Below are 13,471 nucleotides of genomic sequence, written 5' to 3'. Positions count from 1 at the left end.
AAAAAAGGTGAAATAACTGAAAACATGTTTTATATTCTAGTTTCTTCAAAATAGCCACCCTTTGCTCTGATTACTGCTTTGCACACTCTTGGCATTCTCTCCATGAGCTTCAAGAGGTAGTCACCTGAAATGGTTTCCACTTCACAGGTGTGCCTTATCAGGGTTAATTAGTGGAATTTCTTGCTTTATCAATGGGGTTGGGACCATCAGTTGCGTTGTGCAGAAGTCAGGTTAATACACAGCCGACAGCCCTATTGGACAACTGTTAAAATTCATATTATGGCAAGAACCAATCAGCTAACTAAAGAAAAACGAGTGGCCATCATTACTTTAAGAAATGAAGGTCAGTCAGTCCGGAAAATTGCAAAAACTTTAAATGTGTCCCCAAGTGGAGTCGCAAAAACCATCAAGCGCTACAACGAAACTGGCACACATGAGGACCGACCCAGGAAAGGAAGACCAAGAGTCACCTCTGCTTCTGAGGATAAGTTCATCCGAGTCACCAGCCTCAGAAATCGCAAGTTAACAGCAGCTCAGATCAGAGACCAGATGAATGCCACACAGAGTTCTAGCAGCAGACCCATCTCTAGAACAACTGTTAAGAGGAGACTGCGCCAATCAGGCCTTCATGGTCAAATAGCTGCTAGGAAACCACTGCTAAGGAGAGGCAACAAGCAGAAGAGATTTGTTTGGGCCAAGAAACACAAGGAATGGACATTAGACCAGTGGAAATCTGTGCTTTGCTCTGATGAGTCCAAATTTGAGATCTTTGGTTCCAACCGCCGTGTCTTTGTGAGACGCAGAAAAGGTGAACAGATGGATTCCACATGCCTGGTTCCCACTGTGAAGCATGGAGGAGGAGGCGTGATGGTGTGGGGGGTTTTTGCTGGTGACACTGTTGGGGATTTATTCAAAATTGAAGGCACACTGAACCAGCATGGCTACCACAGCATCCTGCAGCGACATGCCATCCCATCCGGTTTGCGTTTAGTTGGACGATCATTTATTTTTCAACAGGACAATGACCCCAAACACACCTCCAGGCTGTGTAAGGGCTATTTGACCAAGAAGGAGAGTGATGGAGTGCTGCGGCAGATGACCTGGCCTCCACAGTCACCGGACCTGAACCCAATCGAGATGGTTTGGGGTGAGCTGGACCGCAGAGTGAAGGCAAAGGGGTACAAGTGCTAAACACCTCTGGGAACTCCTTCAAGACTGTTGGAAAACCATTTCAGGTGACTACCTCTTGAAGCTCATGGAGAGAATGCCAAGAGTGTGCAAAGCAGTAATCAGAGCAAAGGGTGGCTATTTTGAAGAAACTAGAATATAAAACATGTTTTCAGTTATTTCACCTTTTTTTGTTAAGTACATAACTCCACATGTGTTCATTCATAGTTTTGATGCCTTCAGTGAGAATCTACAATGTAAATAGTCATGAAAATAAAGAAAACGCATTGAATGAGAAGGTGTGTCCAAACTTTTGGCCTGTACTGTATATTAATTTCGTCCAGAGTATGTGAACTGCATATATTCTAATCCTCACTTGGAGAAAAAACAGAAGTGTCATGAAGCGGGAAGCATTCCTGTGGGCTCTGGCAACACTAAACCCCTGAGCTTGCCTGAGAAGGACTAAATGCACAAACCCGCTATTTTTAATTATCCCATGGAGAGAGACTCTCACTGCAGCCTGTTGTGCAGATTGATAAAGGAGAAAATACAGTGAGTGACAACAACCCCGCCCACATTTAAGTAAGTGCTGTTTGCGGTGAAAACACTAGGGTCTAGGTACGATGTCTGAAGGGTTCCTTTTGGTTCCAAAGGTACCATACCGAAAGTGTTTGGTGGAAATGGGGTTTTACTTATTTTTAATAAGCAAGTAAGTAATACTAAAAAAAAAAGTTGAAGTTTTTTTCCATTAATCTGGCAGAAATGGGCTTCTATAAGTATGTAACCTTTTTTTAAATTGGTTCTTTTATTTTGTTGCTTATATCATGCACATGCAACTGGATGATGTGATACTCAATCCTGCCAAGGGTTTGACAGTATTACACTGACCTACAGGGGGCAGTAATGCATCAAGTTAAGCTGCAGTGAGCCATCAAAGGCATGGAAGAAGACTGCAAGTGAACATGTGCTAGAGCAAGTGTGAACCTGGATGTAAACATTGCATGGCTTAAAAATCAGCTTGTGTTTTATAATGAAGAAAATGTTTTCAGCACATTGGTTTGAGCTCAAGGATACACACCATATTGGTGAGAGACACTAAATGTACACTTAACCTTTTTTTGTTTAAAAAGAAAACTACATAGGGCAGCTTTAAAAGTAGCAATACCTTACAGTATAAATACTGAAAGGATGGCAAGTGGCAATGAGTAAAAGAGCAGCAGTATTATAAGCCAAATGTATCCACAGTTTGTGCCCTGAGTCCTGAGCCTCTCTCTGCTCTGCTCTCCTCAGGATAACTTTGGTTACGACCTGCCAGCTGTGGAGGCAGCCAAGAAGAAGCATGATGCCATCGAGACAGACATCGCTGCGTATGAGGAGCGAGTTCAGGTCCTGGTGGACATCTCAAAGGAGCTGGAGTCTGAGCGGTACCATGATGCCAAACGCATCGACGTGCGGAAAGACAACATCCTGCGCCTGTGGGACTACCTGCAGGAGCTGCTGAAGGCTCGCAGGGGGCGTCTGGACAAGAACCTGACCCTGCAGAGGATCTTCCAAGAGATGCTGTACATCATCAGCTGGATGGATGACATGAAGGTACAACATAGGAGGCAATGTTCATCAGCTTTTAACATTTATGCTTCAGACACTGAACTGATCAGACTGCTCTTTCTTCCTCTCCTCAGGCTCGACTCCTGTCTCCTGACTTTGGGAAACACTTGCTGGAAGTTGAAGATTTGTTACAGAAACACGCTCTGTTAGAGAACGACATCGCTCTGCAGGCGGAGAGAGTGCAGAACGCCAGTGCTGCCGCTCTCAAGTTCGCCAACGGAGATAGTAAGTGCAGTGGCTCATTGTGGCCCTTGTTTTGTTTGGAGTGAGAAGACACAGATGGATTGCAGGCCACAGACCTTAACCAGACCAGGGCCAGCTATTGAACCACAATATGTTTTGAACACCGACCAAAATGTGCCTGTAGCATTGAGTAAAACTGTCCAAAAATACTGAACGTTATCATCAGATGATTCTAAGATCGGATACTTGCAGATATTATATTTTGTAAAAGTTCATGAATTGCTGCTTGTGTTAAAAAACATAATTAAATACGGCCGTGCTAATGAAGGTTAGCTTGTTTGGTTAAATTTATGGTTCTCAAATATTGTTCAGTCAGACAACTCAAGTTTTAGATATTTATTTCAACAGCAGAACATAGTTAGAGTTTGTCGTCTGGACTCCGGCCTCATCGCTCCCTGCAGATATGTTCAAATGAGATATTGGGGAGTGATGATTAAATATTCCCTGCTTAGCCGGAGCCTGCAGGTGGATGCTGGGGTGGAGGTGGGGCTGAGAGAGCAAGCAGCAGCACTGATGCAGGGAAGCAGCGGCACTGACAATGCAAAGGGAGAGCTGGGAAGATTTTGCATCTTTAGTAGACCACCAAATTGAGAGGGTGTGTTTGTTGATGACATATAGAGAGTGATGTATGACCTGTGTGTATGAATTAGTGCAGATTGAGATGACTGCCTGAACTAGCACACCTGCAGTCTAAGTACGTTAAGTTCAATTAATATGGATTTTCTTTATTTTTTACAAAGCTGAATTTAACAAACTTTGTAAAGGTCAACATTGGCTCTTCTGTGAAGCAACAACAAACACAAAGTTTTTAATGTGGACCTCATGTGTGGAGTCTGCTCTCTACGGGGTGGCTTGAGACCCGTTTAAAACCTACCTCATTTACGGATTCTCAGACTTTTGAGTTTGATTCAAACCAAATTACATGTGTGAAATCTCCCTCGGTCTACAGTCCAAACCAAACAGCAGAACTTTCATCTCACTTCTTCATCTGAATCAAGCTGGACCATGGTTTGTTTCTAGCGTGAAAACATCTTTTGGGTGGTTCGGGCCTTCAGATCAGTTACAGGAAGTTTTGGCAGGCTGTCATCATGTGATAAGAGTAGTCTAGCACCTCTTGCGTAGCGCGCACGTGTGTGTGTGTGTGTGTGTGTGTGTGTGTGTGTGTGTATATATGTGTGTGTGGTTGAGGTGTGGTAAGAATTAAGCAGGTAGAGGAAGTCAAATAAATACATATGTATAACAATTCCTTAATTTCCCCCCCAGGCTACAAGCCATGTGACCCTCAGGTGATCCGTGAAAGGGTGCAGCATCTGGAGTTGTGCTACCAGGAGCTCTGTGCCCTGGCGGCCCAGCGGAAAGCTCGCTTGGAGCAGTCCCGCCGCTTCTGGAACTTCCTGTGGGAGGTGGCAGAGCTGGACAGCTGGATTAGAGAAAAAGAGCACATTTTCTCCTCGCTGGATTATGGCAAGGACCTGACGAGCGTGCTGGTGCTCCAGAGCAAACACAGTGCCTTCGAGGACGAGCTCGGGGCCCGCCGAGCCAACCTCGACCAGGTCTTGGCTGAAGGAGATAAGATGATCAGAGCCAAGCACTTTGGCTCCCCGAAGGTTCAAGAATGCATGGACGACATCACGAGGCAGTGGCAGCAGCTGGAGGAGCTGGCTGCGTTTCGGAAACAGAACCTCCAGGACACCCAGAGGTTCTTCCAGTTTCAGGGAGACGCTGATGAACTCAAGGCCTGGCTGCTGGACGCCAAGAGGCAGATGAGCAGCGACGACGTGGGCCACGACGAGTACACCACCCAGCGGCAACTGAAAAAGCACAACGACCTGAAGAATGAAGCAATCAAGAACGGAGCCACCATAGATGCTCTGTCCAAACAGGCCAACGCGCTGCCAGAGGAGCTACAAAACACCCCTGATATCCAGAGACGCCTGAAAGACATTAAGGACCTGTACATGGAGCTCATGTCTCTGGCTGACCTGAGACAGAAGAGGCTGGATGACACTATGGCCCTGTACACTATCTTCAGTGAGACAGACGCCTGCGAGCTCTGGATGGGCCAGAAGGAGACGTGGTTGGTGGGTTTAGAGGTGCCTGAGAAGCTGGAGGATCTGGAAGTCGTACAGAATAGGTACACAGATCAAATCATCTTATTATGAACTCCAAACTTATTGGATTCTCTTTGAGATGGTGTTTATGCGTCATGTACATTGTACTGTTTTCATTCCAACTGGCACGTTTTTGTTTTCAGGTTGAGCATTCTGGCTCAAGACATGGCAAATGTTCAGTCGAGGGTTGACGATGTCAACAAATCTGTGAAACAGCTTGAGGACAGCAGACACCCTCGCACCAAAGAGGTCAAAGAATGTCAGATGCGATTGAATAAGAGGTGCTTCACACATATTATATATCTGTCTTACACTTCATGAATTTCACTGTTATTTGTGCATCAATATTTTTAAAAGGATAAACATTTAATAACAAAAAAAGAAAAAAATATACTGTATGTTTTCTCTTTGCCGTGACAAATCAAACCTTTCTTTAACACTTTATACAGGTCTATAATTTCTTTGTCACTTTAAAGTGTCCTGTAATTAGCACTAATTAGAGGTAAATAGAGAGAGTGTTCAAGTGGTGTACACTTACAATTATTTTCAGTTAATTGCTGGCAAGCTCTTTTAGTAAGTACACAGCAGGCCAGCTGGAAATGCAAAAACAAATTGTGAAATCTGCCGACAGGGAAGCACATAATTAAAGATATATGTAGGGTAAAGCTTCCAATCATAATTGAATTATAGATACATTGAATATATTTACTGGAGTTTACTGTAAATGAAGCAGTTCTTCATTAGATGAAATTATTACTTTCTCTAAAATTAGTGTAAATTACATGGACAGGACCCCAAAATCAATGATACATATTTTTACCATCATATACCATCATACCATATCTCACACTCGGCAACTCACACCAAAATAGATTGATAAATAGCACTACAGTTAAGAGGAAAATATGTATTTCTGATTTAAGGGTGAACTGTCCCTTTAAAATAGTCATACTAATACTATCACATGTTTCAGGTGGGACGCCTTTAAGGCCATGGTGGAGGACAAGAAGAGGAAAGTGGATTCTGCCGTCAGTCTGAACAACTACGGGCTGGAGTGTGACGAGACAGAGACCTGGATCAAAGACAAGACACGGGTGATCGAGTCCACTCAGGAATTGGGCAATGACCTGGCAGCCGTCATGACCATGCAGAGGAAACTGTTTGGCATCGAGAGAGACTTAGCCGCCATCGACAGCAAGCTCACCTTCCTGAGGGCAGAGGCCGACCAGCTGGCTAAGGACCACCCAGAGAACGCAAACGACATCTTGGCCCGCAGAGATGAGCTGGACGCCGCCTGGGACACACTAAGAAAGACTCTGACAGACAGAGAGGACTCCTTGGGTGAGGTCAGCAAGTTACAGACCTTCCTCCAAGACATGGATGACTTCCAGTCCTGGCTTTTCAAGACCCAGAAGGCCGTGGCGTCAGAGGAAATGCCCGCCACGCTGCCGGAGGCTGAGGAGCAGCTCAGCCTGCATGACGCTGTGCGTGAAGACATAAACAATCACGAGGAAGACTATCACCGTGTGAGGGACACCGGTGCTCAGGTCACCCAGGGTCAGGAGGATGATCCTCAGTACCAGCAGCTGGAGAAGACGCTGAAGGGGCTGGACCGCGGCTGGGTGGAACTGCAGAAGATGTGGGACAGCCGCAAGAACTTCCTGGATCAGGGTCTGGGCTTCCAGCAGTTCATGAGGGATGGAAAGGCTGTAGAGGCCATCCTCAACAACCAGGTACTGTCCTGCAGAGTCACTCGTTTCCATAGAGTTAGGGATTTAATGATGGTGTTAGTGATGCTATAGGTATTTAAAAGATGTGGTCTGGAGGAATGCAGCATGGTCAGGTAACCACGCCACTGAGAGTTTGTCTTTGTCCTTCTTCGCTTTGTTCCCAGGAGTACACCTTGGCCCACATAGACAAGCCTGACACGTTGGCTGGTGCAGAGAAGGCTCTGAAGAAGCACGAGGACTTTGTGAGCACCATGGAGGCCAACGAGGACAAGATCGACGGCGCTGTGCAGGGCGGACAGCGGCTGGTGGACAGCAACAATCTGTACTCTGGGAGAGTGCAGGAGAAAATGAACTCAATCGGAGACAGGTCAGTCAACATGATTTTTTTTTTTTTAAATTTAATTTCACGCTTCTAGTCACGTTGTAGGTTTGCTGGAGAGAATACTGTAACAACCACAGTTTGAGAACCTGTTGATTTTCGTCCCTGTTGTTTCATCTGTGCAGCCTTGGTTCAAAATCCCACTGTAGATCTGTTTTTTCTTTTTTATAGCTTCAGTACTTAGGTAACATTGAATTTATAGTTAACAGAGATTGTATTGTTTTAAACATATGGTATGAAAGGTCAAGGTCACCGTGATCTTGCATCTGTCTTATTCTCGTGAATGTGATATCTCAAGAACACCTTGAGAGAATTTCTCTAAATTTGGCACGTTCACCTGGACTGATTAGAATTTGGTGGTCCAAGTTCAAAGGTAAAGGTCACTGTGACCTCACAAAACATGTTTTTGGCCATAACTCAAGAATTCATTTGCTATGCATGACAAAATTTCACACAAATGTCTATTAGGATAAAATGATGAAGTGATGACATTTAATATCCAAAAGGTCAAAGGTCAGCTTCACTGTAACATCATAATGTTTTGCATAAAACACTTTTCTGGCCATGACTCAACATCATAACTGGGGAACAGAAGACGAGACATTTGGTCAGATACTGAATTGGTGACACTAACCTCGGTTGTCCACCTTGAAACTGTGCTGATTGTACAGATCTTCAGTGTGTGAAGCATTTATGTTTTCACAGACATGGATGTAAACTGCAACTTGACTGGTGAGTGGAGCCATACAACTGCAAGGCTGTAGTTCTCATTAGTGTGCACACAATTGAGTTAAAGCAGTGGGTCCCAACTGGTCTAGCCACGGGGTCCAATTTTTCTTCTTAGTCATTAGTTCAAGGTCCACACAGTTCAATATATTCAGCCATGTTCTCTAGCTAGTCTGCTGTCTCCTTCAAGTAGCTGTCAGCACTTCAGAATAAAAGCCCTGTGCCAGAAATTCACTGTACTTAAAAATAAAGTGGATTTTTTACAAACTTGACATGTTCGTAATTCATTTGCGGTCCATTCAGAAGCTCCACTTTTGGACCTTTACCCACCATTTGGAAACCACTGAGTTAAAGAGTGAGTCTGTTGTGTTAGCGTCGTCTACCCTCTATGGGAGAGTAACCACTGCTTGTAATACTGTAAATGCAATGGCCTCCATCTGTGGGCCATAGACTCAGTCACCATTGTGTTACCTCAATTGGCAATTGATAGTGATTTAATAGAATTTTTTAATGTGAAAACCTTTGAGATCATTACTTTAATATCTCTGCTTGCAATTAACATGTGAATGAACTGCAATCCATTATTTCTATAATATTTAAATGGGGATTCATATTTGGCTGAATGGAAACCAAATCAAAACAAAACAGAGGCAGGAGAGAAATTCTGCAGCTGATAGACAAAGTACATCAGAGAAAACATTTAATAAAGAGAATTTAGTAACACACTGACACGTTCAGACAGTGAAGACCTATGCAAAGTGATTGCAAACAAAAGCAATGCCAGCTTTATTTTTGCTGTTTGCACATTTGACAAATACAGTCTACAGCCATGCCAGCAGCTCTGTGGACCTTGTTTCTGTACTGCAGTCATCTACTATTTGCTCTTCACCAACTTTAGAGACTTTTCTCATCTCACAGTCCAAAATTCCACTTGTAGCAGTCTGATAAAAACTGTACAGGCCCTGATCTCGTGTAGAAAATAATAATCTTTTCAGTTTCAACCAGCTCAGCAGTGAAACAGCTTTCTTATCACTGTATCATTCTTGACAACAGAAGGCTGTAGAGAGGCCATGGGAGCTTGTCCCATTAACTCCCACAATTCAGCTTGGTAGACCCACAATAATGGATATTGATCTTTAAGTGAGAGCTATTCTTCACGGCGTCGCAGAGAAACAGACGACTGTTTTGGGTTACTGTGTCAGGTATTTTTCTGTGTGGTGGAGGAGCTCATAATGATTCACCCTCTCTCTGTCGTTCAACGATGCCTCCTGTTATGTCACAGAGAGAGGTGTCAAATTAAGAGGTGGAGGAAGATATACTGAAGTATGGAGTTGTATTTTTAATGTATTTTGTTGTGTTTGGCCTTCAGGCATAACAAGAACAAGAGGAGAGCCCAGGAGGTGTCAGAAAAGCTCAGAGACAACCGCGACCTGCAGCACTTCCTGCAAAACACTCAGGATGTGAGTTCACCGTCAGTTTACTGTTCATGTAATCGCTGGGTAACATCACGTAGTACTTTAATTATTTGCTTAATTATTCCTTCACTGAGACGTGACACCGCAGTGTTTTTCCTCTATTTATTTCTTGATGATTGTGGTTAATTTGCAGAACACACTCTGCGTTGTTTATATTAACACAGTTGTACTTGATGAGACTGAATTTATATCTTCCCTATTTAGGATAGGGGTCCCATTTGGCTAATTGGTAAATGCTCTGTTTTCAAAAGATAAAGAAGTAAATCCTGCTCAAAGAAAGTCACCTCTGCACGAATGTAAAATGCTGACGTTTCCATGACTTTCCCAAGTTTGTTTTTTTAACTGTACGTGCTTAAATCTTAGCTGTTGATTTGAATGTTTTTTTTCTTGGCTAATCCCTAATACTCACTCTTTCACTCCATGCTTCAGCTGACTGTATGGATCAATGAGAAGATGCTGACGGCTCAGGACACGTCGTACGACGAGGCTAGGAACCTCCACAGCAAGTGGCTGAAACATCAGGCCTTCATGGCTGAGCTGGCCTCCAACAAGGACTGGCTCAACAAAGTAGACCAGGTCAGTGATACTGTGTATGAGCGAGGGATGTTGATATAAAAATACTTTTCCTGACATATGTATATGGGACATAATAAAAGATACTTAAACAATGAGGGACACTTGGGATAATTTGGAAAATGTATTTTTTATTTCACTGTGCCTTTAAAAGAGCACTTATTGATAAAGTATTAATCAAGATAAGGTTTTTATTATCTTTGTTTTGTAAAAGATTATTAACACAAGATTTTAACAAATGATGCCATTTCTTATCGATCATACATTTTTAGGGGTTTAAGCCTGAGAGTTAGAACCCTATTGTTTTTATGCTGGTTTAATATTCGTTATATTCTTCCCGAATGTTTTAGCAAAGTCCTGTGAGATGGTATACCATAAATACATGAAATGTTTGCCGGTGATTCAAATATTTAAACCTCCTATGCCATAAGTCCGATTTACACGAATCTTGGTACAGACATCCGTCTATTTACACTCTACAAATTTGCCTTAAGAGCCACCTGAGTCAGTCTGACTAGATTTTGAATTCTTTTGGAAAAACACATTTTTGACATCTCCTCCTAAATTGTTAGTCCGATTGCTACCAAATTTTCTTGAATCAATACTGGACCAAATTATCATGAGTTATCGAAAGTATTTTGAAGATACTGACCATTGAACACTAAAGGGGGCATGGCTCAGCACATAAAAACACCTAACTCCATATACAATCATCACAGATCTTGCAGGGTGTGTCGACATGAGTACCTGAAACACACCCTGAAAGTTTCATTCTAATCAACCACTAGGGGGAGCTTGAAATGTCCCCCCAGAAAATGGGCGCAGCATAACACAAATCAGACTATAACTCTATTTTTTTTTCCCAACCATTACAAAACTCACAGGAAATGTTTCATAAAAATGTTAAACCATGTGTGAAAAGTTATTTTGATATTGCCCAATAGGGGACAACACCAGTACCAAACATGTACTTGAGCCAGGAGCAAAATGTGACCATACTGTACATCAACGACAGTTTGTCCAAACGTCACCAAATTCTGTGGATTTTTTTAAATTAGGCTGTTGAAGCATGTCCACAAGCATGCAAGTATACAATTGACCAATAAGAGGTGATGGTGCTGCAGAAGAAGAGGGTGGCCCCGGGACAGATTTGGTTGTAAAAGAATGTGTTATCGTCATAAAACTAGTTAGTTATCTTTAATGTAGGTGTCAGAAACTGTTCAAGGTCTTGATCCTTCACAGCTTTCAACTTCTGAACAGTCTGTGTTGACTTGGACCCCACAATCGCTGCTTGCAGAATCTTTCTCAACCTTTTAATGACTCATTCCTCCTCCATTGGCAGCTTCAGTGAAACCTTTGCTAACATCTTCTCTTTGTGTTTTTTGTTGGATGCAGGAGGGCCATGAGCTCATGGAGTCCAAGCCTGAGTTTGAGCCCATTGTGACGGAGCGTCTGGCCAAACTCCATGAGCTGTGGGACAAGCTCGAGTCCACGACTCAAGAGAAAGCCCGGTTGCTGTTTGACGCCAACCGCTCCGAGCTTTTTGACCAGAGCCTAACTGATATGAAGAAGTGGCTCACCGGGCTGCAGCAGCAGCTTCAGACCGGAGATGAGGACATCAAAGATCTGACTAACGCCAACATCCTGCTCAAGAAGCATCAGGTCTGTGTCTCTGTAGCATTTACTGTATGTACTTGAGATTTGTATGCTTTGTATGCTTGTGTGTGCACTTCTTAAATTATGTGTAGTTTAATCTCACCACGGGAGTGAATACATTATAGTTTTAGCTTGAGCGCTTTCTTAGGATTAACTCTGAGTGAGTGAGCACCTGCGTCGGATCTGTATTTGTGTTTACTGTTGGCATCTGAACACAACAAACAAAGAAGCATTATATTTCTTGGAGAGAAGAACTAGAACACCATAAATCTTCTAAATTATATTACAGTCGGTTTTACATTGGTAAAAGTTAAATGAAATCCGTAGCTGCAAACAAACTGCAAGACAAACTAACTTTTGGTGGGTTTACCCTCCACTACATCCTGATTAGACTCCTGAAAGGCTATTCATCTTTTCCTCTAATCGTATCTCCCTGCGCCAGATGACAGAGAACCAGGTGCGTGACCGGGCGCGGGAGCTGGAGGAGCTCCAGGAGGCCGTCAGAAAGCACGGCGGAGGCAGGGAGGACCAGCCGGAGCTTGAGGCCGAGCAGCAGGCCCTGCAGAGGGACTTCCAGCAGCTCCTCACACCACTGGCCCAGCGCAAGGGCAAACTGGAGGCCGCCAAGTCTGTCCATCAGTTCTACAGAGACCTGGCCGACGAGCTTGTAAGCATGGATCCAATTTCTGAGCAAAATTAAACTGTTGAAACTCCCTGCTCTTGCAAAAATGATTGATAGCACCAAATGTGAATAAAGGATGTTGAATTTCTAAAAGAGCTGGATTAATGTTGGCTTTTGAATGACAGCGAGATAACACCTTCAGGGAAATCTCCAAGCCTGAACTTCAGACGGTGTTTTTTCCACCCCAAAATGATAACTTATTAATTTAGAAATGAAGTTTTCAATTATAGTATGTACACTTAGTATGCAAGGCAGTGAGACCACCAGCTTTCTCCATGAAATTGACTCTGCAGGTGAATCTGGGTAAAAAGCTTTAATCCCTTATTGGTTTCACAGCCTAAATCCACTTTAGTCAGGTGGAGGAGACAGCTTAGAGGAGGATTTTTACTGTTTGAGATGTTGGAGACATTTTATAAAGGGGGTAAAATTCAGCACAAAGAAAGGTGGCCTTAGCATTTTGTTATACTCTGTGTACATCTGAGATCTGTAAAGCTGTTTTTCAACAGAAACCAGCCCCTGCTATTCTGTCTTTTCTTTGTTACAACCTTCTTTTTCTTCTTTCTCTCTCTCAGCTCTGGATCGAGGAGAGGATGCCCCTGGCAATGTCACAAGAGCACGGCCACAACCTTCAAACTGTGCAGATGCTGCTGAAGAAAAACCAGGTGAGAGGTTTGTCTGTAGAGTTGCGGGTAGCTGTACGGTAGATTGCCAGCTACTTTTTAACAATTTCTTTCCATTGTTGATTAATCTGACATTATTTTCTTGATTAATTGCTTTGATTAAGGTCTATAAAATGTCAGAAAATCGAGAATCGTGCCCCTTTCAGTCTCGTAGAGCCCAAGGTGACTTCTTCAAACAGCTCATTTTGTCCCACCAACAGTCCAAAACCAAGGGCAGAAACCAATGCAGACAACCCTCTTATAGAGGCCAAAACAAGAGAGAGTTTGGTTATTTTTTACCATCTGAATGAATGAAAAAGAATTAATATGTTATCAAAAAACTGTCAGTCAGTTGCGCAGTGAACTAATTTCAACTGTCAGTCAAGATCGGATCTTTCCTTATACTGTAAAAGCAAAAAAAACCCAAAACATATCCTCGAAAACACTTTGTTTTTGATTCCA

General features: G+C 43.1%; 1 protein-coding gene across 3 annotated transcripts in view; it reads left to right on the top strand.

Moving 5' to 3' along the window:
• The window catches only part of sptb (spectrin, beta, erythrocytic), a 78,965-nt gene that overhangs the window by 39,289 nt on the left and 26,205 nt on the right, over positions 1 to 13,471 (top strand). For all 3 annotated transcript variants that reach the window (XM_033643515.2, XM_078175192.1, XM_033643514.2), the window contains 11 exons: positions 2,458 to 2,760; positions 2,850 to 3,000; positions 4,282 to 5,152; positions 5,273 to 5,410; positions 6,103 to 6,862; positions 7,024 to 7,226; positions 9,334 to 9,424; positions 9,869 to 10,015; positions 11,408 to 11,674; positions 12,111 to 12,335; positions 12,923 to 13,012. In XM_033643515.2, coding sequence (XP_033499406.1) covers positions 2,458 to 2,760; positions 2,850 to 3,000; positions 4,282 to 5,152; positions 5,273 to 5,410; positions 6,103 to 6,862; positions 7,024 to 7,226; positions 9,334 to 9,424; positions 9,869 to 10,015; positions 11,408 to 11,674; positions 12,111 to 12,335; positions 12,923 to 13,012 — 3,246 coding nt within the window. The remainder of the gene's footprint in view (positions 1 to 2,457; positions 2,761 to 2,849; positions 3,001 to 4,281; positions 5,153 to 5,272; positions 5,411 to 6,102; positions 6,863 to 7,023; positions 7,227 to 9,333; positions 9,425 to 9,868; positions 10,016 to 11,407; positions 11,675 to 12,110; positions 12,336 to 12,922; positions 13,013 to 13,471) is intronic.

Source organism: Epinephelus lanceolatus, chromosome 15 (genome assembly GCF_041903045.1).
Source record: "Epinephelus lanceolatus isolate andai-2023 chromosome 15, ASM4190304v1, whole genome shotgun sequence".
Taxonomy (NCBI): Eukaryota; Metazoa; Chordata; class Actinopteri; order Perciformes; family Serranidae; genus Epinephelus; species Epinephelus lanceolatus.
Note: the sequence above shows the minus strand (reverse complement) of the source record. Positions and strands in the feature narration are given on the sequence as shown.